Source organism: Cebus imitator, unplaced genomic scaffold (assembly GCF_001604975.1).
Source record: "Cebus imitator isolate Cc_AM_T3 unplaced genomic scaffold, Cebus_imitator-1.0 Scaffold320, whole genome shotgun sequence".
NCBI classification, from domain to species: domain Eukaryota; kingdom Metazoa; phylum Chordata; class Mammalia; order Primates; family Cebidae; genus Cebus; species Cebus imitator.
In genome coordinates, this window is record NW_016107635.1 from 1070349 (window position 1) to 1096784 (window position 26436).

General features: G+C 40.8%; 1 protein-coding gene across 5 annotated transcripts in view; it reads right to left on the minus strand.

Annotated features, from left to right (window-relative positions):
• Positions 1–26436, minus strand: part of ASTN2 (astrotactin 2) — a 950477-nt gene that overhangs the window by 6960 nt on the left and 917081 nt on the right. For all 5 annotated transcript variants that reach the window (XM_017504318.2, XM_017504317.2, XM_017504316.2 and 2 more), the window contains 2 exons: positions 11293–11393; positions 9439–9622 (listed from right to left, as the gene is read on the minus strand). In XM_017504318.2, the coding sequence (XP_017359807.1) occupies positions 9439–9622; positions 11293–11393 (285 nt within the window). The remainder of the gene's footprint in view (positions 1–9438; positions 9623–11292; positions 11394–26436) is intronic.

Below are 26436 nucleotides of genomic sequence, written 5' to 3' on the forward strand. Positions count from 1 at the left end.
GGGATTACAGGCACACGCCACCATGCCCAGCTAATTTTTTGTATTTTTAGTAGAGACGGGGTTTCACCATGTTGACCAGGATGGTCTTGATCTCTTGACCTCGTGATCCACCTGCCTCGGCCTCCCAAAGTGCTGGGATTACAGGCTTGAGCCACCGCGCCCGGCCTTGTTTATTTGTTTTTAATCTAAAAGCATGAGAGCCTTGATTCACAGAGAAATATCATGTGATGAGCACTCACTTCACAACAATACTTGCTGTGACACAATTGCCAAGCACTGAATTCCTGAGTGGAGAGGACCAGTTTTGCTGTGGTTCTATTCATGATTCAAAGTCATACTGAAATTTCATTTTCAGGATGTCATCCAGATCCTCCCAGCTATCATAAGTCATGTTTTCTCATTCACTACTGAAGTAGTGAATATATTATTAATATATAATTAATTTCCCACCTGCTTCTTGGACAGTGTAGGTTTCCTCTGGTGTCCAACTCTTTACCGTGCAAGAAGAATGAATTAATAAATGCAAACTGCTGGGCACAATGACTCATGCCTGTAATCTCAGCACTTTGGGAGGCTGAGGCAGGCGGATCACCTGAGGTCAGGAGTGTGAGAGCAGCCTGTCCAACATGGTGAAACTCTGTCTCTACTAAAAATACAAAAATTAAGCAGGCATGGTGGCGAGTACCTGTAATCCCAAGTACTCAGGAGACTGAGGCAGGAGAATTGCTTGAACCTGGGAGGCGGAGGTTGCAGTGAACTGAGATCACGCCATTGCATTCCAGTCTGGGTGACAGAGCAAGACTCTGTCTCAGGGGAAAATAAGTAAATAAATAATTAATTAAATGCAAACCGACTTGAACTGAGGGAATTTTCAGTCCTTGGCTTTCAAAGAACAGTAATTCTTCAGCAGGGGTTAATAAAGGGAATGAAATGGCACAAAAGCATCACGTGGACCTAAATAATCAGGCAAGTGGGCAAAAGGTTTATGTGGATTTGTTTATAATAACAAAGAAATCTAGTTGATTTTTAATACACAAACAGATTAATGTGTGTTACATTCACATATTTGCATGATTAAAGGGCCCTTCAAAAAGATAAAACATTTACATATGTATCTCTCGGTAAAAACTTGTACAGCATATTGTTAAACAGAAACAGGCAGATAACAGAACATAGTTCATGTGTTTGTTAAACATAGTAGAGATGGTAGAGATAGAGCTGTGGTTGTAGACATGAATGTGTTCTTAAGCCTGTATCTGTTTCCCTATCTCTGTGCATAGCCATATCTGTATATGGAAATATACGTGTACACTGCTAACAATGCAATCTCTGGGGTAAGGTTGAGATTCTGCGGCCCAGAGGTGCACAGTTTTCACTATTTTATATACTTCTGTATCATTTGGATGTTATATAATAAACAAGAATTATTCAGAATAAAATAAAGGTATTTTTATTTTAAAATATGAATATATACACATATATTTAATTTAATTTTTTTAAATTGTACCTCCAGTTCGGGGTTACATTGGCAGATCTTGCAGGATTGTTGCATAGGTACACACATGCCATGGTGGTTCACTGTTTCCATTCCCCTGTCACCTACATCAGCCATTTCTCCCAGTGTTATCTCTCTCCAACCTCCACACCCCTTGGCTATCAGTCCCCTGTCATCCCACCCCCAACAGATCCCACTGTGTGATGTTCCCCTCCTTGTGTCCATGGGCTCTCATAGTTCAACACTTGCCTATGAGTGTGAACATGCAGTGTTTGGTTTTCTCTTCATCAGTTTGCTTAGAGTGATGGTTTCCAGATTCTTCTATGTCCCCACAAAGGGCGCGAACTCATCATTTTTTATGGCTGCATAGTATTCCATGGTGTATATGTGCCACATTTTCTTTATCCAGTCCATCATTGATGGGCATCTGGGTTGGTTCCACGTCTTTGCTATTGTAAACAGTGCTGTAATGAATATATATGTGCATATGTCTTTATAATAGAATGATTTATAATCCTTTGGGTACATACTCAGTAATGAGATTGCTGGTTCAAATGGAATTTCTATTTCTAGATACTTGAGGAATTGCCACACTGTCTTCCACAATGCTTGAACTAATTTACACTCCCACTAATAATGTAAAAGTGTTCCTATTTCTCCACATCCTCTCCAGCATCTGATGTCTCCAGATTTTTTAATGATCGCCATTCTAACTGGCGTGAGATATCTCAATGTGGTTTTGATTTGCATTTCTCTAACGACCAGTGATGATGAGCATTTTTTCATATGTTTGTTGGCCTCATACATAGGGTATGTCTTATTTTGAAAAGTGTCTGTTCATATCCTTTGTCCACTTTTGAATGGGTTTGTTTTTTTCTTGTAAATCTGCTTTAGTTCTTTGTAGATTCTGGATATTAGTCCTTTGTCAAATGGGTAGATTGCAAAAATTTTTTCCCATTCTGTTGGTTGCCAGTTCACTCTAATGATTGTTTCTTTTGCTATACAGAAACTCTTAAGTTTGATTAGATCCCATTTGTCTATTTGGCTTTTGTTGCCATCGCTTTTGGTGTTTTAGTCATGAAATACTTGCTTATGCCTATGTCCTGAATGGTATTGCCTAGGTTTTCTTCTAGAGTTTTTATGGTGTTAGAGAATAAAATACCTAGGAATACAACTAACAAAGGATGTAAAGGACCTCTTCAAGGAGTACCACAAACCACTGCTCAAGGAAATAAAAGAAGACACAAACAGATGGAAAAACAGTCCATGCTCATAGTTAGGAAGAATCAATATGATGAAAATGGCCATATTGCCCAAAGTAATTTATAGATTCAATGCTATCCCCATCAAGCTACCATTGATCTTCTTCACAGAACTGGAAAAAAACACTTTAAACTTCATAAGGAACCAAAAGAGAGCCCACATGGCCAAGACAATCCTAAGCAAAAAGAACAAAGCTGAAGGCATCATGCTACCTGACTTCAAACTATACTACAAGGCTACAGTAATCAAAACAGCATGGTACTGGTACTAAAACAGAGATATAGACCAATGGAACAGAACAGGGGCCTTGGAAGCAACACCACATATCTACAGCCATCTAATCTTTGACAAACCTGACAAAACAAGCAATGGGGAAAGGATTCCCTGTTTAATAAATGGTGTTGGGAAAACTGGCTAGCCATGTGCAGAAAGCTGAAACTGGACCCCTTCCTGACACCTTACACTAACATTAACTCCAGGTAGATTATACACATACATTTTAAAGCTGGTGTGATGAACTTGTGCAATGAAGCTATGGTTTTATAACTTTCCAGTAGTTCATCAGGGTTATTTTCAGAATAAACCTACATCAGATTTAGCCTCAGATTGCTCCTGCTCAGCAGAAAGTCAAAAGCTCAGATACTCCTACTGGCTATATACCTTTAACATCAGGTTTGAAACATGATTTGTAAGGTGACCAGTGAAAATGTTTGCATTTGCTTTTTCTTTTCATCCACTAAGAAATCATGAGACTTTAAAAAAAAATGTGTTCTTTGATGACAGAAATGACTGAGTCTCAACTGATCCAAAGCTATTTCAGTTGAAACTATTAGGAACTTCAAGACAATAACTAACTTGCTATACACTATCATTGTGGAAAACAGATCCATGGGTCACTTGTTCAAAGTTCAAAGTCAGTGTATTTTGTTAGTATTTTTTTGTTGGTATTATTTAGTTGGTATTTGTATTAGTATTTATTTGATAATTGAAGGTATAATTGAAATACCTTCAATTATAAGATATGTCAATGCTTTAATAACAGCCATTCAAGAAAAGAAGAATATAATACTTAATGTACACATCCACTGTGCATAATCCATCCTCATTTTAGAAATGCCAAAATATGCAGAAAAAAGTTAAAAGTGCCTCTGAGATTACAGAAATATGACCCTAGAAGCCTAAGTCTACTCTTGTTCCCAATATCTTAAAAATTCTGAGAGTTAATTCAATATATCCAAAGAAGCAGCTAACACAATCTTGGAGGAATGTACAGTGACATCCCAGGTTTGTTTGTTTTCACTAAAAACACAGCAGTGGATGTGTAACTCTTTTCAAATTTCATGGTATGTTGAGAAAGATCCTGGGCTGAACCTAGCCTGTGATGATTTCTGCAATCTGCTCACTATGTCTGCCATGGAGGCAAGAGGGGCTGACATCATAAATATACCATTCCTGGTCCAGATAGATCAATTTCACTGAAGCAGTGTCCCCAAGGGCTTGCTGTCTCCTCTCTATCAATATGCTCAAACATAACTGAAAGTATAAAGAAGCCTAAGAGTGGTCAAGGATGTTGTGACCTGAGAAAATTCTGGTCCCTGGCCACCTATGAGCTCAGTTTTTCAAGTCTCCTAATAGGAACCTTATGGCTGGGACAGCTGGGTGTCAGCGGGTCTTCTTTGAGCAGCTGTTTGCACTGTTTGCAGTAACCTGTGGTCATGGGAACAAGGCTCTGGAGGATACTGACCTGATAGATTTATTAGGCAGAGGTAAGAGATGTCCTTTTGTCACTAAATCTTATGGAGATATATGACCACAGATTTAGGATAGATTTGAAACATTTTTGGGTTTAATAATTACATAGTCCAAGACAATCCTAATAGAGCTCATCTTATTATATGAGTCCTCAGTGTACTCCTGGAAAAAGCTCTCATCACTCTAGCCAACCTGGGTCCCTGAGAAACAAGACGTATAGGACTAGAGGTGAAATTACATTAACAATGTGTCTGTTCTCTGGTCTCTATGACCTTCAGGGTTTTCTGGCTCCTTGGCTTCCCAGCTGGAAGAGAATTTGGAGTTCAGTCCTTTCATGTTACAGACAAGGTCCAGAACGGGAATGGCTTCTGTCCAAGGTCACACAATAAGTAGGTGATAAGGCTAGGATAGAACCCCTGGGCTCCTGGCTTTGGAGAAGCATCTTGCCCTCTCTTATTTACATTGTGATGTTCTGCATACTTGCTAATCCTTGAAAGGCATAGCAATGGTATCCAAATTGCTCCTCTGTTTAAATTTACATGGCTTCTGGGAGAAAGAACAAGCTCATGAACAGAACTCACAAGAGCCATCATGATCTGTCCTTTGCTAAACAATCCAGCCTTGTTTTTGTTTGATTGTTTTTCCTTTTCACCTTGAACTCTCCTCTTTCACTTTGTACTCTCTTCTCCAATAAGATTTACATTTTTTACTGAAGTATATATTCTCTTATTCAATCTTCTCTCATCTTTGCATTGGTAATTCTTTCCGATGGGAAGACTCCCTTCCACCTGGAGGACCCTTCTTCATTCTGTTTCTAAACTTAGAAACGTTCTTTCTTCCCCAGTGATTCTTCCTTGAGCTCCAAGTCTAGGTTAGCTGCTCCAACTATCTGCATCTGGAACTATCTGTCACTCCAAGTGTGCTTTTGGGGCCAACAATATTAACATCACTGTGAGAGCTTGTTACATTGCAATTCTTGGAATGTTAGAAGACCTCAGAGTTCATGGAATTCAGTCAATGCAGAATCTCAGGCCCAACCCAGACTACTGAGTCAATCTGAATTGTAACAAGTTCCCAGGTGATTCTCAGGCACACTAAAGTTTAAGAAGCACTGCTCTAAAATGCTCATCCATTCACATGCCAAATGCCAGTGCAATTACTCACTGACCAGTCTTTTCCTCACTAGATGCTGAACCTTGTAAAGGCAGGATCTGCCATCTTCACTTTGTATTTTTAGCCCCAAGCACAAGGCCTGACACATCGTTAAATAAATCAATGAATTGATCAATCAATGAAGTGAGATCTCTTCAAGTCTTTTAATATTTGCAAGGACATTGCATTTTTTGGAATGTTGTAAGACCTCAGAGTTCATGGAATTCAGTTGTTTCCAACTGTGATCTAAATACTCTTGAGGGTTTGGAGAGACATAAAGGATGCTTGGGATCGGGTTGGGTGGAGGGGCATACAAGAGGAGACCCAGCAGGTGGGACTCCAGGCCACCCACTCCAGCTTCTACCAGAACAAATCTGTAGTCATCTGGTCCACGCATTTAATCATCCCATTACCCAATTACTCAACAACTAATTATTTAGCACCTACTTACAAATACAACATAAGGGATCACTAACTATACATAATTTACATTTTAGTGGGGAAGACAGATAATACGTAAGTAAGCATACCAGCAATATAAGATTCTAAATCTAGTAAGTGCAGGAAAGATAATTAAACCATGAGGGTGTGGGTAAATGGGTAGACATTTTAGAGAATTTTCTGTGGAGGTGGGCTATGATTCCATGTAAGATTTATTTAGAAAAAAAAAAAAGTCACTGGTTGAAAAAAACACCACTGTAATTGCTCATCCTGATCATCTTATAGGTGAGGAGACTGAGGGTCAGAAAGTGGCAGAAGCCAGGGTTGCACAGTGAGTTTATCAGCAGTACCAGGATAGATTAGGAGGCAGCTTCCTTGATTCCTACTGACATATCAGTGTGTGATGTTGAAGCAATCTTAGATATCCCCCAGGAGACTAGAAAGATCACAGAAGGAGGAAGTTGGGTGATACTGAGGGGAGGTTGGCAGACAGTGGCTGGTGAATGCCTGACTAGGGGTTAGCGGGTTATCACAGTCCATTACTGAATGGATTGCCCGGCCTCCGTGGGCAGCCCAGCGGCCCTTCCAGAAGATTTATGTCCTGGAGGCTCATAAAGGATCCCCAGGAGGTTACAAAGACAAAGTCAGGAGTTTAGCTCTGGTTTAGCTTCCACACAAACTCCCTGAGCCCTGTGGGGAAGGCTCAAAAAGGTGGAATGCCTTCCTCTGTCCACAGGCAAGATGGCAGCCGAGGTGACTCACACAGCAGCTTTTGTAGGGAGGAGGGAGCTCTGCTGCTTCTGCCTGCCACTCCATTGTCCTTTAGTTTCTATCTAAAGAACCTTCCTTTCATGTGCAAAAGAGAAAGTTACAGTCCAAGACCCAACAGAACTGATAAGGCCTTGCCCTGGGGAAAGATCCTTTTTATCCCTGGACCAAGCTCTCATCTCTGTCCTTGAGGGCCTCAAATTCCTGGAGGGTCGTCGCAACTGTTCTAAGGGCTCAAGGGGAGAGCTCAAAGCGGAACTTGCCTCATGTCAAACTCCGCACAACTCATTTAGCCCCATGGGACCACAAGTTCCTTATCATCAGAAAAACAGCATGAATACCCTACATGGGCATTTCGAAGTTTTTTAAAGCATGAAGTGCTGCCCGCTAAGTATTTTCAGGAAGTCATGCAATTCTCTCCAATGCACCAATGCCTCCCTGGCCTAGAATGCTATGCTGTCTTCCCAGGACTGTTAACACAACAGCCTCTAGAGCCTTACAGTCTCTTTCTTACCTTGACCCCCATACTCAAGCCAGAGGGATCTTTATCTGTTGATGTTCTGAAAATATTACCCCTTTTTGTGAAAAACACTTGAAAAGCTTACCATTACCCTAAGGAGATAATCCCAACTTCTTAACCTAATTTAAAAGGCATTTGGGATCTGGCTCCCACGGACCTCCTGCTTCTTATCTCTTACCACTCCTGCTGTCACACACCTCTGCAACTACACAGAAATTCATGACCTGCTCCAAACACAGTGTTTACCAAAGTGTAGGCTGAGTTCCCTGTGGGGTAGGGAAAGATTTTAGGTGGTACTCAAAATGATCACGGACCCAATATTAAACAAAAATGAATCACATTTGCAAAAGTTTAGATTAGCTCTTTCATCCTCCTCCCTTCTTTCAGATTACTTCAAAAAGAAAATGTTGGGCCAGGCACAGTGGCTCATACCTGTAATCCTAGCACTTTGGGAGGCCGAGGCAGGTGGATCACTTGAGGTCAGGAGTTCGAAACCAGCCTGGCCAAGATGATGAAACCCTGTCTCTACTATAAATATTTTTTAAAACTAGCCAGATGTGGTGGTGGGTACCTATAATCCCAGTCACTCGGGAGGCTGAGGCAGGAGAATCACTTGAACTTGAGAGGCGGAGGTTGCAGTGAGCTGAGACAGCACCACTGCACTCCAGCCTGGGCAACAAGAGCTCAACAACAACTCCACCTCAAAAAAATAAAAAAGAAAATCTTGGTTTGGAGCGATGTTTTTAACAGTTCTCTAACTAATCTTCCTTTTGAAGACACAGCCTCAGGCTCTGCTAGAATTGAACAACATTGTTTTCTGTTTTTTGTCCTGTTCCACTTTTGCTGCTTTTGTCCACTGTTTTGAAGGGTTAGGTTTAGTTTCCTATTAAGGGTAGATGGTGTTGGTTTAACCTTTACAAGATGCTGTTGTATTTTCTGTTCAAATACATTTTTATTAAGAAGTAAATCTAAGAAAGAAATATCAAGTAAAGTATATATGGTGGGGAGATGGCAAAGGTCATAAAAGTGGGAGGCAAATGATCAAAAGTTGAGAAGAAAACTTTCTCTGTTATGTAACATTTTCTCTTCTGAGCATTCTGTATGCTAGTCTCTCTCCTCCAGACACCTATCCTTCTCCCCAGCAATGCTGACTTACGTTACCGCAGCTCAAAACTTAGGCCTCAGGTTCTCAGCCCCAGTGCAGCTTCACTGGGTGACCTAGACCAGATTCCCATGTCTCATGTTCCCAAAGAGTTCTGTTCTGCTATCATGACACTTATTATTCCTGCCTACGTAACTGCTTGTTTAACTACCTGCAACAGGAAGCTATGTGTAGGTAGCAACCGTTTCTACCTTTTTACCATTTCATTGTCAGCAGCCACCACATAAGAGGTGCTGTTAAGTATATGTTGAATGGATGAATGTTGCTAGATACAAGACATAACATGTAACCACCATTGCATACACTACTTTATGAAGCTTGAGAAGGTAGTGACTGTGCCTTAGTTCTGTTTGAATCATTCATGGCTCCTGGCACAGTGACTGGCATGCAGCACAAAAATAAAGCCTTAATACATGTTGAATTCATAAATTTTTTCAGTCATGATCACTAATGGACTTTAGTCAAGATCATAGCTATTTACTGTAGAAAAACTCAGACTCCTTACAGAAGACTGAGAAAGACCCTGGATTATGGGTCATGGCCCTGCTGCTGTTCCCCTCTGTGATCTTGGTTAGGACACAGCCCTTCAAAAAGTCCAAGTTTCCTATCTGTAAAACAAGGTGGGAGGTGAGCAAGGAGAATGATTAATGCAAAGATCATCAATGCCCCTTCCCCATCTAACATTTCAGGAGTGCAGGAATCTAAAGTACCAAGATTCTTTAATTTTCTTTGCCCATTTTCTATCTTTAGCCTTGACAAGACTAAGGTGATAATCACCTTTATTTGCTTGATAAAGCCTATTCTCAGCCTTTGGGGAAAGGGTCCAGAAAAATCAACTGGAAGCAAAAAGAATTTGCCCCTCCAATCACACAAATACACCCGTACCTTGGTCCCAGCTCATCCTCACTCCTCCAGACAAAGTCGCCAAACTTTTCATAGTGAGAGTTGTAGTGGTGCTGGACTCGGAACAGCATCGAGGCTGAGACTTCCATCAGCGTGTTGTAGGCGATCTGCTGCTCCTTTCCACTTGTGTACCCATTGTACAGATTGTAGATCTTGTCAGCTATTTCTGAGAGGGCAGAAGGGCAGAAACAGATCACTGGGTGGTGGAAAAAAGTAAGGATAGAAGCATGGCCTTCAATAAGATAGGCACAGTGGTGAGACAGTTCTGCTTGCACAAGTTCTCAGAGCAGACAAATCTTAATTTCATCCTCAATATGTTATTGACTAGTTGTGTTTGGTTTTCTTATCTATCAACTGGAGATAATGATATCTACTCTCAAGGTGCATTGGGAGAACTAAATTAAAGAGTGGATACAAAGCACTCAACACAGGGCCTGCCACAAAGTTAGTGCTCATAATTGCAAGTTTAATTGTTAATATAATTACTGTGTCTGTAATTTTACATAAAATTTTCTTAAATAAACTGTCTTGGATAATCTCAACACCCTCTATTTCTCCTTTGTTGTATTTCCAACAAATTGTTGTGATCAGGTCTGATAGGTTCCCCATTCAAAACACCTTCCAAAAAAAATCTATACTCATCTGCTTGTTATTCATGGCTATTCCTACGGCTTCAGTCACTTCTACTAATCAAAGTAACTTAAATTTGTCATGAGTAGAAGGTATATTCTTTCAGCTTCAAAAACTGATCAAAATCTGTATGTGCCTCTAAATTATTGCTAACAACAGCTGCTGGGAGAAGAATCTGGAAACAGAGTAAAAATAGGAGGAACATTTATGTTATGCTATTTTCTACTCTGATTTTTATTTGTACTTTTTAAATTTTTTAACAATGGACATGTGTTATTTCAAAATAATAATTTTTAAAATTTATCAGGAAAATATTTCAAATCCTCTCACCTTTGGTAGCACTTAAAACATTTATAATTGAGTTTATTATTGAGCCATCCGCAGAAATGTCTCATCACTCATAATGTGAATTCCTAAAAGGTGGAGACCATGTCTCTACTGCATTGCTTGTACTTTTGAGAAATAACTGTTCAACTTTAAGTAGACCACCAGGACTTACGAGCCACCATCACTTTTTGCCAGACTTGATGTAGAAACTGCATCTACACAATGCTCAAGAACTAAGTATATGGTGGATCTGACTGACTAATTATATTTTTTCAGGTGTTTTTGCCTGCTGTTTACGTCATGAACTAGGAGCAGTAAAAACATTTAATCTTGCACGCTAACTGTGAATGATAATCACTGATGGCAGCTCTCTGCTGAGGATTCTGAGGCCACCATGGGAGTGGATGGAACAGCATGCTGTGATCTGCTAATGTCTGCCATAGGCACCACAGAGTGAATGGCCTCCTAGGTGTCATCTCTTTGCCACTTTAGCAAAGACAAGTGGAAGAAAATGATTAGTCCCTGAGAAATCTAGGACAAGGGGTAAGATATAGTCATGGGGCTCTGATTCCCTGCCATTCCTGGCCTGTAAGTCAGAACACAGATCAACTCTCTAAAAGACGGGCAAGTCTTTCCACTGGCAAAGATATTGCTAGTCGAGCTCAATTTTTCCCTTCATGACTTTGATTAATTTAGCTCCATGTTCCTCCTGCTCCCTTAGTGCCTTCATTTTCTTTTCCCTGTGCCAGTGTGTCAGGGTTTGTGCATGTGTGTGTGTGTGTGTGTGTGTGTGTGTGGTTTGATGACTGGTGAGTGTTGGGTGCAGAACTTAGGGGAAAGATGGGAGTTACCTTGGAGGTGAAAAACTGGGTTACCTACCTTCTGCCTTGTTGTCATCCACCAGTGGACAGGCCGTCCTCAGGGTCACGGTGCTGACCTCTGAGTGCCTCCCTCGTGTATCCACGGCATACAGAGTGAACCTGCAGCACAGCAAGAAAACAGAGCACTAGGCTGTGACTTCACAGAAGGGCCTGAGAGTTGCAGGGAAGAACACAGAGTCATGGCACATTAGGCTACAGGAAAAATGAATGCTAATAAAATATATTCTATTTTATAAAATATAATATTATATAAAATAAATGCTAATAAAAAAGCATTTGTTAGCACTAGCTGCCTATTCGACGCTTTGTACTTCATCTTAGCCTAAACGGGAGGGATTTATTGTCACCCACATCTTGCCAATGAGGACAGCGAGACTTAGATTGTGTATCTTTCCACTATCTGAGTTACTGAGGGACAGAACGGGGGTACTGAACTCAAGCAGTCTGAATCCAGGGTCTGAAGTGAGCCTTAATGCTATTCTTTATGGCTGGATATATCCATTTATATATTCATTAATTTACTCATTTAAGAAATATTTATTGAGCATTAACTCTGAGCCAGGAAGTACTTTAAGTGCTAAGGGTATAAAAATGGACAAGAGAGTCAAGGTCACAGATCAAAAAAATAAACCAGTAAAAATGAAAAGGTAAACAAAAAATCTGATAATGGTTAAGTGTGAAAGAAAATATATCAGAATAATGGGAAAAAGACTAATATGGGAGTATAGGGAGTATAAGCTTTAGAACATAGTCCATGAAAGGCTTCCTGAAGAGGAAACTTCAGGACCTAAGGCCTGAATGGTGAGATAGAACCAGTTTATTGGAGGAAGACCTGGGGAAAGAGCATTCTAGGTAGGATGCTCAGTAAGGACAAAGGTCCTGAGAAGAGATGGAGCCCAGATGGTTTAAGAAATGGACAGCCAGTGTGGCTGAAACAAAGCAAAATGAGGTAGAGAGTCAGTGGGGACCTTGTAGGCCATGACAGGGAGGCTGGGGGTTAATCTGGCTATAACGTATGTCCTCACCTTTCTATGATCTCATCTGAAGCTCCATGCTACATTGGTGGGAACAGACACAGCCTGTGTGGACTTAAAAGGGAAGAACTGGTAAAATGTAGACCTGGTAGATTCAAGTCTAATCTACCATAATTCTTTCCGGAGAAGCCTCTGTCCTCCGTCCTATCTTGGAGAAGCCCTGTGGTCCTTGTATTCCCAGGTCTCCAAGTTTTATGGTTAAGCAAAGCCTAAGAAGGGCGCAATAATAACTTTACAGATGATGTAAGCCTTAGAGGCCAAGAACAAGCTGCATAGGCCAGGCATGGTGGCTTACGCCTATAATCCCAGCACTTTGGGAGGCTGAGGTGGGTGGATCACCTGAGGTCAGGAGTTTGAGACCAGCCTGGCCGACATGGTGAAACTTCATCTCTACTAAAAATAAAAAAAATAGCTGGGTGTGGGTGGCATGCACCTGTAGTTCCCGCTACTTGGAAGGCTGAGGCAGAGGAATCACTGAAACCAGGGAGGTGGAGGTTGCAGCGAGCTGAGACTGTGCCACTGCACTCGATTGCACCACCGCACTCCAGCCTGGGTGACAGAGTGAGACTCCATCTCAAAAAAAAAAAAAAAGGCAGTTTGAATAGAAGGGTTGAGCATCTGAGTGTTCTGTCTGCGCCATGCCATCCTTTTTCACCAGCTTTTAAAGGTAGAGGCAATATTGTGAAGTGGGTAGAGGGTTCCCTATGTTAGGTAGAATAGACTGGGGTCCTAATGGCCCTATTTCCTTCCCTCCTCCCCTGCATCTCAAATTAGCCCATGTTATAAAATGGGCATAACACCATGATTGCCAAGTTTCAGAATGGTGAGCCCCAATTGGCCATACATACTTGCACTTAATAAATATAAGATGACAGGGTGATGGATGCAGCAAACCACCATGGCACACGTATACCTATGTAACCAACCTCCATGCTCTGCACATGTACCCCAGAACTTAAAGTATAAAATACATTATACAAATTAATTAATATGTGCTAAGACATGAGCTAAGAGTTACCTACATTGTCACAATTAATTCCCCAACACCCCCACACAATCCTAAAAGATAGGTACTATTACTCTCTTCATTTTATACATGAGGTTCAGAGAGGGGAAGCAGCTTGCCCAGAACCATATGGTAACTACTGGGATTGGCATTTAAACCTTGGTTTCTCTGACTCTACAGTCCATACATGCCACCATTGCAAACTGCTGCCTTCGGATCACAGTTCTGTAGAAATCAACTCCGTACAAACGTGATTCCATTAGCCATACTTGCTGAACCACAACTATGTTGAAGCAGTGCCATCTCATAAGTTTTTCTGATCTTATGAAAACATGCTAAAATAATCACCCTCATTATCTCCACCTTTCCAAAGATAAAACTGGAGATTTAAAAAAAGATTAAGCAATGTGTCCAAAGTCACAGGTTCAGAATATTAAGGACTCAAGACAATGATCTCTCTTACTCTAAAACCCATGCTCCTGGCTCTCAGCTGCCATTTTATTGTTCCCACTTGACCACTCACAGGCTCAGAGGATCTGATCCGGGTTACCTACATGGACCCTTCCAGCTTTGACTTCCCATGACCCTTTGACCTTTGAGGCCTCAAAGGTTGTTTTAATAAAAGATACCATGAGTCAAAACTCCTTGGTACAAAGAAGGCAGGGGTGACAAAGAAAGGGGCCTGGCCTTGGAGATGGCCAGATTTGGGTTCATATTTCGGTTCTACTGCCTAGCACTGTGAACTTGGGCAAGTCACTTCACCTCTCTGAGCTCACTGCACCCAGCATCTGTGATAGAGAGACTGCCACCCACCTCACAAGTGCGGTATGGATAGATGTGAAATGTAAGTGCACTGTGAGGTAAGTTATCATTGGAAAGCCATGCAGAAGGGTTGAGAACAAGATCATAATGGAACCCTAGGATCTGATAAATCATAAAGGAACTCTGGCAAGTGGCTAGGTGGGAAGTGAGAACAGCATTGGGCAACATTATGTAAGCACTTACCATCCACATATGGACCCATCTAGAAAGTGGCAGAGGCAGGATATAACTCTAGCCTGCATGTCCCAGAGTGTATACACTTCAGCTTGGGTATAGCTATACTGCTGTCATTTAACACAGTATTAAGCACATAGCAGGCACTTAGTAAACACTGGTGTGAATGAATGAATCAATGCATACCATCTCCCATTTCTGAATTTGAGTTTCTCCATCAATAAAATGAGGTTAGTTTCACAGACAGTGCATGGATGTCTCAAGGATTACATGGAGTGATGCATGAGAGAGTGGCTTGTAAGAAAAGGATTTTTATAAAGACCATATATAGAGCACTTATTTGTGCAAAAGAACACATTTTAAAAAAATGCTTTCTTGGAGTTAGAAGATATATTTCAACCAAGGGAAACATGGAAGGCTTGTAGTGAATAGAATATATGAATGAAAGTTCAAAATATGAAAAGTAGGAATATGTTTTAACATTGCTTTCTCATAAGCCGTTCCTGTGATGCCTCTGCAACACATCTCCTCCACCCAAGAGGGCCCAGGGTCCTCTTGCTGCTTACCCAAGCAGCAGGAATAACAGCATGCTGGGGAAGAAGTAGTCTTAGGTATTCTTGTCATAAAAACTGGGTAGAATCCTTGCTTTCTCCAATTGCTGGCTGAATATGCTTTGGAAAGTCACTTTACTTTCTCTGAGCCTCAGTCTCTTCCCTTGTAAAATAGGGTGACATTATCCATATCTCACAAGTTGGGGATCAAGACTCAATGATATAATGATAATAATAGGCCCAGTTCAATCTTTGCTCCCTAAAAGGTAGCTTCTATTTTGGTTATTATAGTAACCAAACATGTCAGTGGGGACCTCGGGATGGAGGAGGCCTCAGGCAACCCTGCTGGGGGGTGGAGAAGGAGGAAGATGTCAACCTCACAGTCCTGGGTCAAAAGTCACAAGGCCATGGGCTTTCTGGCTGACTCAGCTGTAATTGTAGAACTGTTCCAGAGGCACATCTGAAAGCTGTTAGGGCACCAGGCACGGCCGGGAGGGGTTATTTGTGAAGGGGAGAAAGTGGCAGTCCCTGATATGAAGGAGAGAGAGAGGGAAAGAGACAGAGAGATTGGAAGATGTGGGGATAGAGACCAAGAAACAGATACAAAATATACCACAAACAAATCCATATAGCAGGGAGTGAAAGAGGGAGAGACAGGGACAGAGACAGATACAGAGGAGAGAGAGTAGTCAGACCTCTGTGTTTCTTGGGATCAGAAAGCGTGTCAGTCACTCTCTGCTCAGTTCTGTCATTGTCTCTCTGAAGCAGACTGAGGTTCACTGATAATTTGAACTAAAACTGTGTACCATCAACTCCCAATCTTGATTTTACAAGTGGGGAAACCAAAACCCAGAAGGGAAAACAACTTGCACAGGGACCCACTTGCCAATCAGTTCAGACTAAAGACTATGGCATTCCTGACACCTCCTCCAGTGCTCCTTCTCACATTTCCATGCCCTGGAGGATCAAGGTCCAAGCCTACTTCTGGGATGTTTTCATTATGAAAGAGGTGGCTCATGGATAACGTTAAATGGGCTATTTATGAACGTGGAGCTCCAGGCCCAAACCATTGCTATTCCTTCCCTTGGCCTTATTTCAGGGGAAGCAACGCTGGCCAAGGTGGCTAAAATCTGAATTTGAGTCCCAGCTTGCCTACAGACTGTGTGGTATGAGATCTTGCATACCTACAGTAATACAGTCTTAGTGCACTGGGAAGCTGAAATCCAAACAAACACACTGTGTGGGGAAATGCCTAGGGATGACTACTCCAAAGTATTTTTCAGTAGTTCTTCATGACAATGTCATTGTCAGGATATTGCCATCCTCAGGACACCATCTTCATCATCCTTAGGACAAAGTCCATCACTCTCAGGACAAACTCAACTTGGAATTCCCACAGTCATTTGAGAGCCCTGAATGAGCTCTGGTCGAAGGTCTAGGTATTCTTGCTGACTTTCCTCCCTACTCTGCTTCACAGCAGAGGCATCTCCAGCTGCTGATGGTTCCAGAATATGGATCCCACCTCTGAACCTTTCTACTGGTGGCACCTCTGGCTGAGTCATCCATCCCCTTCTTCACGTGACCCTCTCCACCTTGTCCCTGAAGCATCACTCAAATCTTACCTCCTCTGGGAAGCCTGTTTTGACCTGTCTGAAGAGCTGCACAACGCACTCATCACACAGCTAGGTCAGCACCCCTTCACTTCTCTCTTGCCCCTATGAATATATGACTCTCTTCAGGATCAGAATAAAGTTCTGCTCATGCCTAAACACCTACACCTGATGTATCAACACTCAGCACACACAGGTCGGAATGATGAGGCCCACGAATGAGGCTCATTTCCCTTTCCTGGAAATCAATCTTTCCATCTACAAAATGAACGGAAGATGATTAGATTGAAGGGATACTAAAAGAAATAACAAGAGGACTAAACACATGGCTTTGGAATCAAATAATTTAGTGTTATATTCTGGCTTCTTGTACATTGACTGTGTGCAGCCTTGTCTCGATGTACTCACCTGTACAACGGGAATAATAATATTAAAACCCACCATGGAGGGTTCTTGTTAGAATAAAAGAAAGTGCAGCATGGAAAGTGCTCAGCACAATGCCCAGCCTGTGCTATGCAATAACCAATAGGCAATCAATCGCTGTTGGCATCATCATTAGGGTTAGTACTCAGCCACTGCCCAAGGCTCTGACTTCACCCCCACATGGGAGTAAGTGGTCCCAGTGGAGATCAGAGGAGGGTGGGTAGAAAGGAAGCTATTGTTGTTCCCATCCAAGACCCCCAGACCTCCTCATAGCAGGGGTGAGAGAATGAAACCAAGAACTTAATTGGCGGTGAGATCTTCTCACAGATCTGACAGGGGGTAACAGCAGGGACAGAGCCCTAGAGGCTCATGTCAGGCCTGGTCCCCGAGAGTATAGGAGAATGTGTTTGAAGTCTCCAGGCCAATGCCTGCTCTTCCCCAGCCACAACATGATTTAGGCATTCTGGGGAGGCAAAGTCTCCTTGCTGATTTGAAATGAAACAGATGTTTCCAGGCCAGAGGCCCGAGTCTTGTAAAATGCTCCTTCCCCCAACACAGCTTTGGCAAACAGCTTCCCATTAGCTCATGACCACCCCTCCCACCCCCACTGCCATGGCTCCCCTCCGTGCCATTCCCAGCACAATGTGGCAGACAGGAGCAGTAGGAAAAGTGCCCAGTCCAAGCTTAAGCTTTGGGTCTAGGAAGCTGGATGGCCAGGGACACCTCAATGCCCATCTCTGTGCTTCAGCCTCTGATCTCTGCAGTGAGGGATTGGATCAAGATCATTGCTGAGTCGTAGGTTAGATCTAATATTCTAGGAACTGAGAGTTGTTTTTCTCTGATAGAGCCAGTGTTACCCATTCCAGACTTTTCTCCACTGGATTCTGTGGCAAAGAGCATGGACTTACAAATAAGACTGTTCTGGATTTGAATCTGGACCCCACCTGGGCAGTAGCAAGAAGCTACTGAGCAAGTAGCAATTTAACCATTGAGCCTCAGTTTCCTTATCTATAAAATGGGGACAAAAGTTTCATCATGTGGGCTTGTGAGAATGAAATCAGAATACAATCTCTCTACCCATAGTTTAGGTTTCTTGTGAACAAAATCAAGTACCATATATTTTCCCTTGTACTATTCATGATACCCAGACAGTCTGGATGCAGAGAAAATGTGTTAATAGTGGTCCTGATTGATTTTTGATGGGAAGACTGCTAGACATTCTGCAGTCCAAAGCCTCAGGTTCTGAATCCAGCTCTACTCAAGTAGTAGAAAGAGCGTTTCTGCTTTTATGATCAAAATGAGGCAGGGTGTGAAGAAGTTAGAATAGACCCTGGAGCCCTTCTACCTGAGATCCAATGTTTGTTCTATCACCTACTATCTTTATGACCTTAGGCAAGTTAATTGGCCTTTCTGTTCTTTAGTATTTCTTGTCTTTAAAGTGTGTGGCTGGGCATGGTGGCTCACAACTGTAGTCCCAGCACTTTGGAAGACTGAGGCAGGTGGATCGCTTGAGCCCAGGAGTTCAAAACCAGTCTGGGCAGCATGGCAAAACCCCATTTCTACAAAAAATACAAAACTTAGCTGTGCTTGGTGGCACACAGCTGTAGTTCCAACTACTCAGGAGGCTGAGGTGGGAGGATCATTTGAGACTGGGAGGTTGAGGCTACAGTGAGCCAAGATGGCACCACTGCAGTCCAGCCTGGGCAAGAAAGCGCGACCCTGTCTCTAAATAAATAAATGAGTAAAAATAAGATGTATATGATAATGTTATCTATCTCAAAGGGATGTTAGAAGAATAAAGTACTTGAAATGGTGCTTGGCACATGGTAAGTGGTAAGTTAACACAACTGTTACTCAATATGCATGTGTTTAAATGATTAATCTCTTCTATAATGGCTTTAAAACAAGACCCTGGCCCGAGTTCTTTGACACCTCACCTTGAATGAGGGCTGGCTCATGAGTGCTTTGGCCAGTAGAGCAAGAGGAGTCCAGAAGTCACCGTGTGACTTCTGAGTGTGGGTCATAAAAGGGGACGCAGCTTCCACCTTGCTTACTGAATCATTCCCACTTGGAACTGTGGGCCGCCATATAAGAAATATGGCTGCCCTGAGGCCACTGTGGTAGGAGGAAGACAAGTCATAAGGAGAGGCCACATGTGGATGCTTCAGCAGCCCTGGTGCCTAGGTCCCCAGATGGATAAGTAAAGGAGCCTTCAGATAATTCTTACACAAGCAGTCAAGTTACAACCAGCTTTTGAATTCTTGCATTTGAGGCCCCACACTTAATGGAGCAAAGACAGTCCAATCTGGTATGTTCTGTCTGAATTTCCAATCCACAGATCCGTGAGCAAAGCCAAATAGTCATTTTCAGCTGCTAAGTTTCAGGGTTACTTGTTGTGTCATCAACAGTAACTGCAACAACTAACAAGCATTGCAAGCAGGATCAGCAAACTATAGCCCACAGTCCAAATTTGGCCTGCTGCCTATTTTTGTAAATAAATCTTTTACAACCACACTCTTTTTTGATTTGCTTTGAATACATTTTCTATGGCTGCTTTCACACTACTATGGCAGAATCATGTTATTGTGACAGAAATCACAGCACCATCAAGGCCTAAAATATTTACTATTTGGACCTCCAGGGAAAAGCTTACTGATTCTAATATAGAGCTTTGAAAGTACTGAATGCAAGATCTTTTCCTTACATTATTTCAAGAAATCATTCCTATTTTACAGTTAGGCTCAGAGAGTTCAAGTGACTGGCCCAAGGTCACATAGCTCTTTAACTGCAGGTCTAATGCCTCCAAGGCCTGTTGAAGATCTAGACTCCAGTTTGAGTAATAATGGCTTTGGGTAAGTTCCATCATGCTCTACTCTCAGTTTCCCAGCCTGGGTCATAAGGATATTGGGTACGTTGGCCTGGAGAGGCTGCCAAAATTCAGATGTCTAAACTTTTCCCGAGCTGAGTGCTAGCTACCAGGCAAAGTATTCCTGCTCCCCTCTAGTCTAGGAGTACCAAAATGAGCCTTGAGAATGAGTCACCAGGGGCTGCTATGCATCCCTGCTCACTCTCACGTGCAGCCACCCACCCTTGAGCACCAGAACCCAACTTCCCTATCTCCCAACTCAAGCTGACAACCTATGCTTTCTGCCAACATAAATATTTAATTCTAGTGCCTGGAACAGAGAGACCATCTTGGTATTAAGGACTCCTGTCCTAGTTTCTACTTTCAAAACAACCCAGTCTGAGGCATGATTGGGAGGCCTTGGCTTAGAACAAAGGTAAAGCAGTTTGTGGTTGGGCTCCAAACACCAGCTCCCCACACTTGTACTGCCTTCAACCCCTCAAGCTGTATGAGCTAACAGGCAAAGAATCAGGGGAGTGGGGAGCTGGCAGGGAGAGCTCTGCAGGAAGGCCAAGTCAGGAAACCAGTGTTGGTTCTAAGCTCAGGCAGAGGTTACAGCAACCTGGAAGTACTGCTAGGCATCCACTGTTCTGACTGCTAAACCCCCTGAAATACACTGGTATGTGAACATACCTAAAATTCACAGTTCAGTGAACATCAGAACTCATACATAATATTAACACTTACAATTAAATGAATATAATTGATTTACAAGTAAAAATTATTGAGTGTATCTCCAATACTTGAGGAGTAAGTATCACAGCAGCTCCATTCTGTGTGTGCCTTGCCATGAGTGAATGCCTGCTAGGTGCTGGGCATTCTGCTAAGCCGGGAAGAAATGCTCATGAAAAAAAGAGTGGGGTTTTTGCTGTCACAGAGCTCATGGAAGAGCAGGGAGATGGTCAAATGAATAAGAAATGGGACACAGTACTACAAGCTCTTCAATAAAAATGTATTCTTGACCCTACATTTACTTCAGGTATGTCTGTTCTTCCTTTTTTCAAAACAGTGGACTAAGCCTTAGATATGAGTTTAAAAGCTCCTGTGAATTAGACTTTATCTTGCTGGATCTTCTGTCTGCTGCAAACTGGGATTGTCAACCACCTACAGGACTCTCATTTTTTTGGTACGAAAAATGATGACACTTCTTGCCCTCTCCATTGTGAAAGCATTTGAGGAGTGAATAAAGCAGTGCACATAAACATATAAATACTATGCAAACGATCTGTCTCAGTGTAGTCATTCACTCATCAAATATGACCTGACCCCTCTTGAAAAAAAACACAGGTTGGCATGTTGCTTGGCTTTAGCAACAATTGCTCTGTTTGCCGCTCTTTCCTTGATCTTCTCCTGTTGCTTCCTCTCCCTATTGCCCCTCCTTTACCTTCTCCTTCTCTTTTTTCAGAATGTGGACCAAATGATAACACATAATCATACTAGCTATAATACTTTAACTGGAAGATGTTCATATTTTAATAGATTGTTTTAGGGTAAAGTAGACACAGACTAACTTTATGGTCTCAAGTCATGGAATTAATCTAGCACAGAATGCCCAATTATTCTACTCCAATTTACATTCCTGGGATCTTTGAAGCAAATTGTAGGCTTTAAGAAATATCTTTATTGTACATTGGACAGAATCTCTGAAACTCAGATATAAACAATAATTTTTAAAGTGACTTCAGTTATATAAATGACATTTTCAGAAGGCATAACTTGGAAGAATGTTGAATTGAGAGGCAGAGGAGATGATGTGTAGGTTTCACCCTGTCATTAACTAGCTATGTGGCTTTGGTGGGATTATTTGACCTCTCTGCACCTCAGTGGCCTGTCAATAACCCCATGGTGATGGTGTGAGGACTAAATGGTGGTTATGGATGTAAAAGTGACTTAGAGATTCCACACACATTTCCTGGGCACATACTCTGTATCAGATACAGAGCTGGAAGCTTTTATACAGTTGTCTTCTGTTCCCTTTACAGCTGCTTAATGGGTATGTATTATTAAATCCATTTTACAAGGAGGCAAGTGAGCCTTGGAAATTTAGATTGACTTTCCCAAGGCTACAGAGATAGTAGTAGTAGTTCAGCCAGGCCCCAACATAGGTCTACTCACTCAAAATTCAGTGCCCTTTCCAAATGGATAAAATTATTAGGTATTCATTGGCCCCAAGTGGGTCTTGAGTCATAGTTCAGAGGAAGTTAAAGTTTATTAGGAGGATGAACTCCATGTTCCCAACTTTTGATAAGGAAGAGATCTTACCACAGAAACACCATTACTTTCTGCCCCTTTCAACGCTGACATCACTTCTCTTCCCACATCTGACCCTAAAGCCCTTCTCTTCTTCCATGATGCCTTCAAGATTGAATTTTGCCAAAGCCAAGCTCAGAGGAGGAGGGGCCAAGCAGAGGCCACAACTTGGCTTTACTCTTGGCCTTTAAGTTAGGGAACACTATAGGCAGAACGGTTCTTATCTACTCAGTTCTGAGCTGAGCTTAGTTCCCATCTCATATGTGAGCTCTGCTTTCCATGGGTAGAGGGTGAGAGTGGGAAGAAGAAACAAGCCCTGTGTTGGAGTCTAAAAGAGGGAGTTTGCATCATGACTCCCTATTTCCTGTTTCTGTCATCTCTGAAAGTCTTAGTTTCCCTATCTACAAAATGAAGTCAACAATACATGCTTCACAAAATTGTTGTAAGAATGAATAGCATGAGAAACACCCAGAACAGTGCTTGGTACAATAAATGTTATCTTGCTTGTCTTGCTTACTTATGATACTCAAGTAAGATAAAATGAAACAGTGCTTCTTTAAAATCAAGTTCCTGCACAAAAGCAATGGTTCTGGAGGGTGTTGTTTTTCATAAGGTTTTGTTAGAGCTCCAGTTCAGCCACAGCATGTATAGGCAAATCATGCCATGTTTATAGCTTCGATTTCCTCATCAGTTACCCCATAATAGCAATATCCACTTTCGATAGTAGTTAAGAAAACTAGAAGCAATTTACACAGTGAGGCATTGGCTCAGCTGGGGCCTAAACTCAAGGCTGCCTGCTTATAAAGCCCTAGCTTTGTCCCTGATCAACAATGTGACCTTGGGTGAATTTCTGTCCCATGGACTTTGCTTTTTTTTCCTGTTTAACAATGGGTCACCAGATGTCTTCACTGGTGAATGACAGCAAATATTAACACCAGTTAGCACCAATCTTCTGTAAGCTCTTCCAACAAGACAAAGGAAGAGGGAACACTGACATCAAATTCTATAAGGTGGTATTATCTTTACAGAAATTGTCTGATTAAAACCAGATGAAATCCAACATCTCTTATTAATATTGATACAACAGAATACTAACCAAACTGAACAACTATTAAAAAGACTATTCTCTATGACAAAGTACAATTTGTCTAATAAAGACACCTACTTTTACCATTTCTATTCTACATTGTACTGAAGGTTCTAGACAGGACAATTCAGCAAGAAAAAAAAGCATCCAGGTTAAAAAAAAAAAAAGGTAATATAATCTATTTTTGTAGAGACATAATCTTATATATGGAGAATAAAAAGGAGTCCATAAAATATTATATATACAAAAAGTTTGTATTTCGACATAATAAAAGTTATATACAGTAGAACCACAGCTTGTATTATACCAAATGGGGAAAATTGAAAAGCTTTTCCTTTAATATGTGGAAGAATAAAGTGATACACACTTTCATCCTTGTTATTCAACATAGTACTAGAAGCCTATCTAGAGAAATCAGACAAAATAAAGAAATAATGGGCATCCACATTGGAAAAAATGAAGTCAAATCATCCTTATTTGCAGATAATATGATCTTATATTTGAAGACATCTAAGACTCCACCAGAAAAACTATTGGAACTGACAAAATCAGCAAAGTTGTAGGATACAAAATCAACATACAAAACTAAGTAGCATTTCTTCACGCCAGTAGTGAACAATATGAAAAAGAAATCAAGAAAGTTATCCCATTTACAATTGCTACAAATAAAATGGAATAAACTTAACTGGAGCCGAAAGATTGCTACAAAATAAAATATAAAATATTGATGCAAGAAATTGAAGAGGACACATAAAAATAGGAAAGATATTCCATGTTCATGGGTTGAAAGAATAAATAAAATGTCCACACTACCCAAAGCAATCTATAGATTCAATGCAATCCCTATCAAAATACCAATGATATTTGTATTAGTCCATTTTCATGACACTGATAAGGACACACCCGAGGCTGGAAGAAAAAGAGGTTTAAAGGACTTACAGTTCCACATGGCTGGGGAGACCTCAAAATAATGGCAGAAGGCAAGAAATAACAAGTCACATCTTACATGGATTGCAGCAGGGTAGATAACTCCTGCAGGGGAACTACTCTTTATAAAATTATTAGATCTTGTGAGACTTATCTAATCTCACGAGAACAGCGTGGGAAAGAATTCCCCCCATGATTCAATTACCTCCCACTGGGCCCCTCCTACAACACATGGGATTTCAAGATGAAATTTAGATGGAGACATGGCCAAACCATATCAACATTCTTCAGAGAAACAACAACAACAAAAATCCTAAAATTCCTGTAAAACCACAAAAGACCCAAAGTAGCCAAAACCAACCTGAACAAAGACAACAAAATGGGAGGAATAACATTGCCTAACTTCAAATTATATTACAGAGCTATAGTAATAAAAACAACATGGTACTATCATAAAAACAGACACATATAGCAACAGAACACAATACAGACCTCAGAAATAAATCCACACATCCACAGTTAATTCATTTTCAACAAAGGTGCCAAGAACACACATTGTGGAAAAAACAGTCACTTCAATAAATGGTGCTGAGAAAACTGGGTATCTATATATCACAGAAACAAACTAGAGTGCTATCTTTGCCATATGCAAAAATCAAATCAAAATAATTTAAAGAGTTACATCTAAGACTTCAAATTATGAGACCACTATAAGAAAACACTGGGGAAACTCTCCAGGACATTGGTCTTGGCAAAGATTTCTTGAGTAATAGCCCAAAAGCACAGGTAACCAAAGAAAACAACTGAACAAATGGGATTATAGCAAGTGAAAACTGCACAGCAAAGGACACAATAAGGTGAAAAGACAACCCACAGAATGGGAGAAAATATGTGCAAGTTACCCATCTGTCAAGGGATTAATTATCAGAATATATAAGAAGCTCAAACAACTCAATAGGAAAAAGAATCAAATAACCCCATTTAAAAATGGGCAAAAGATCTGAATAGACATTTCTCAAAAGAAGACATAAAAATGGCAAACAGGTTTTTAAAAAAGTACTCAACATCATTGATCGTCAGAGAAATGCAAATCAAAACTACAATAAGATATCATCTCATTCCAGTTAAAATGGCTTTTATCTGAAAGTCAGGCAGTAACAAATGCTGACAAAACGTGGAGAAAGGGAAACCCTTATATGTTATTGGTGGAAATGTAAATTAATACAACCACTATCAAGAACAATATGGAGGTTCCTCAAAACACTAAAGATAGAACTACCATATGATCCAGTTATCCAAAGGAAGGTATGTACCCAAAATAAAGGAAATCAGTATGTTGAAGAGACAGCCGTACTCCCATGTTTATTTTAGCACTATTCACAATAGCCAAGATGTAGAAACAACCTGTGTCCATCAGCAGATGAATGGATAAAGAAAATGTGGTACATATACACAATGGAATAGTATTCAACCATTAAAAAAAAAAAAGGGATCCTACCGTTGGCAACAACATGGATCGAACTGGAGGATATTATGTTAAGTGAAATAGCCAGGCACAGAAAGACAAATTTTGCATGTATTCACTCATTTGTGAGAAATAAAATTAAGAAAAAAGAAATGAACTCATGGAGATAATGAATAGAATGATAGTTGTTGCCAGATGTTGGGAAGGGCAGTGGAGAAGAAGGGGAAAAGTGGGGATGGTTAACGGGCACAAAAATATAATTAGACAAAATGAATAACATCTAGTATTTGATAGCAAAAGAGAGTGACTACAGTCAACAACAACTTATTGTACATATAAAATTAACTAAAATAGCATAATTTAAAAGTTCATAACACAAAGAAATAATAAATGCTTGCGGTGACAGATACCTCATTTACCCTGACGTGATTATTACACATTGCATACTTGTCTCAAAATATCTCATGTACCTCATACATATATACACTTACTATGTACCCATAAAAATTAGAAACAAAAAATTAATTAAAAAATAAGTTCAGTCAAGCACGTTACAAGATTAACATACAAAAATCAATTGCATTTCTATTTACTAGCCATGAACAATCAGAAAATAAAATTTAAATACTGCACATTCCCTTGTGCAGTATGAAAAAACCATATTTACAGAATCAAAACTAAAATCACTTAGGAATAAATTTAACAAAAGAAGCATAAGATTTGAACACTGGAAACTACAGAATATAATGCAAAGAAATTAAAGAAAGCCTGCATAAATGTGAAGACATCCTGTGTTCATGGACTGGAAGATTTAACACTGTTAAATTAGAAATATTCCCACATTTATCTGTAGATTCAAAATCTCTATTGAAATATTCAATGATTTGT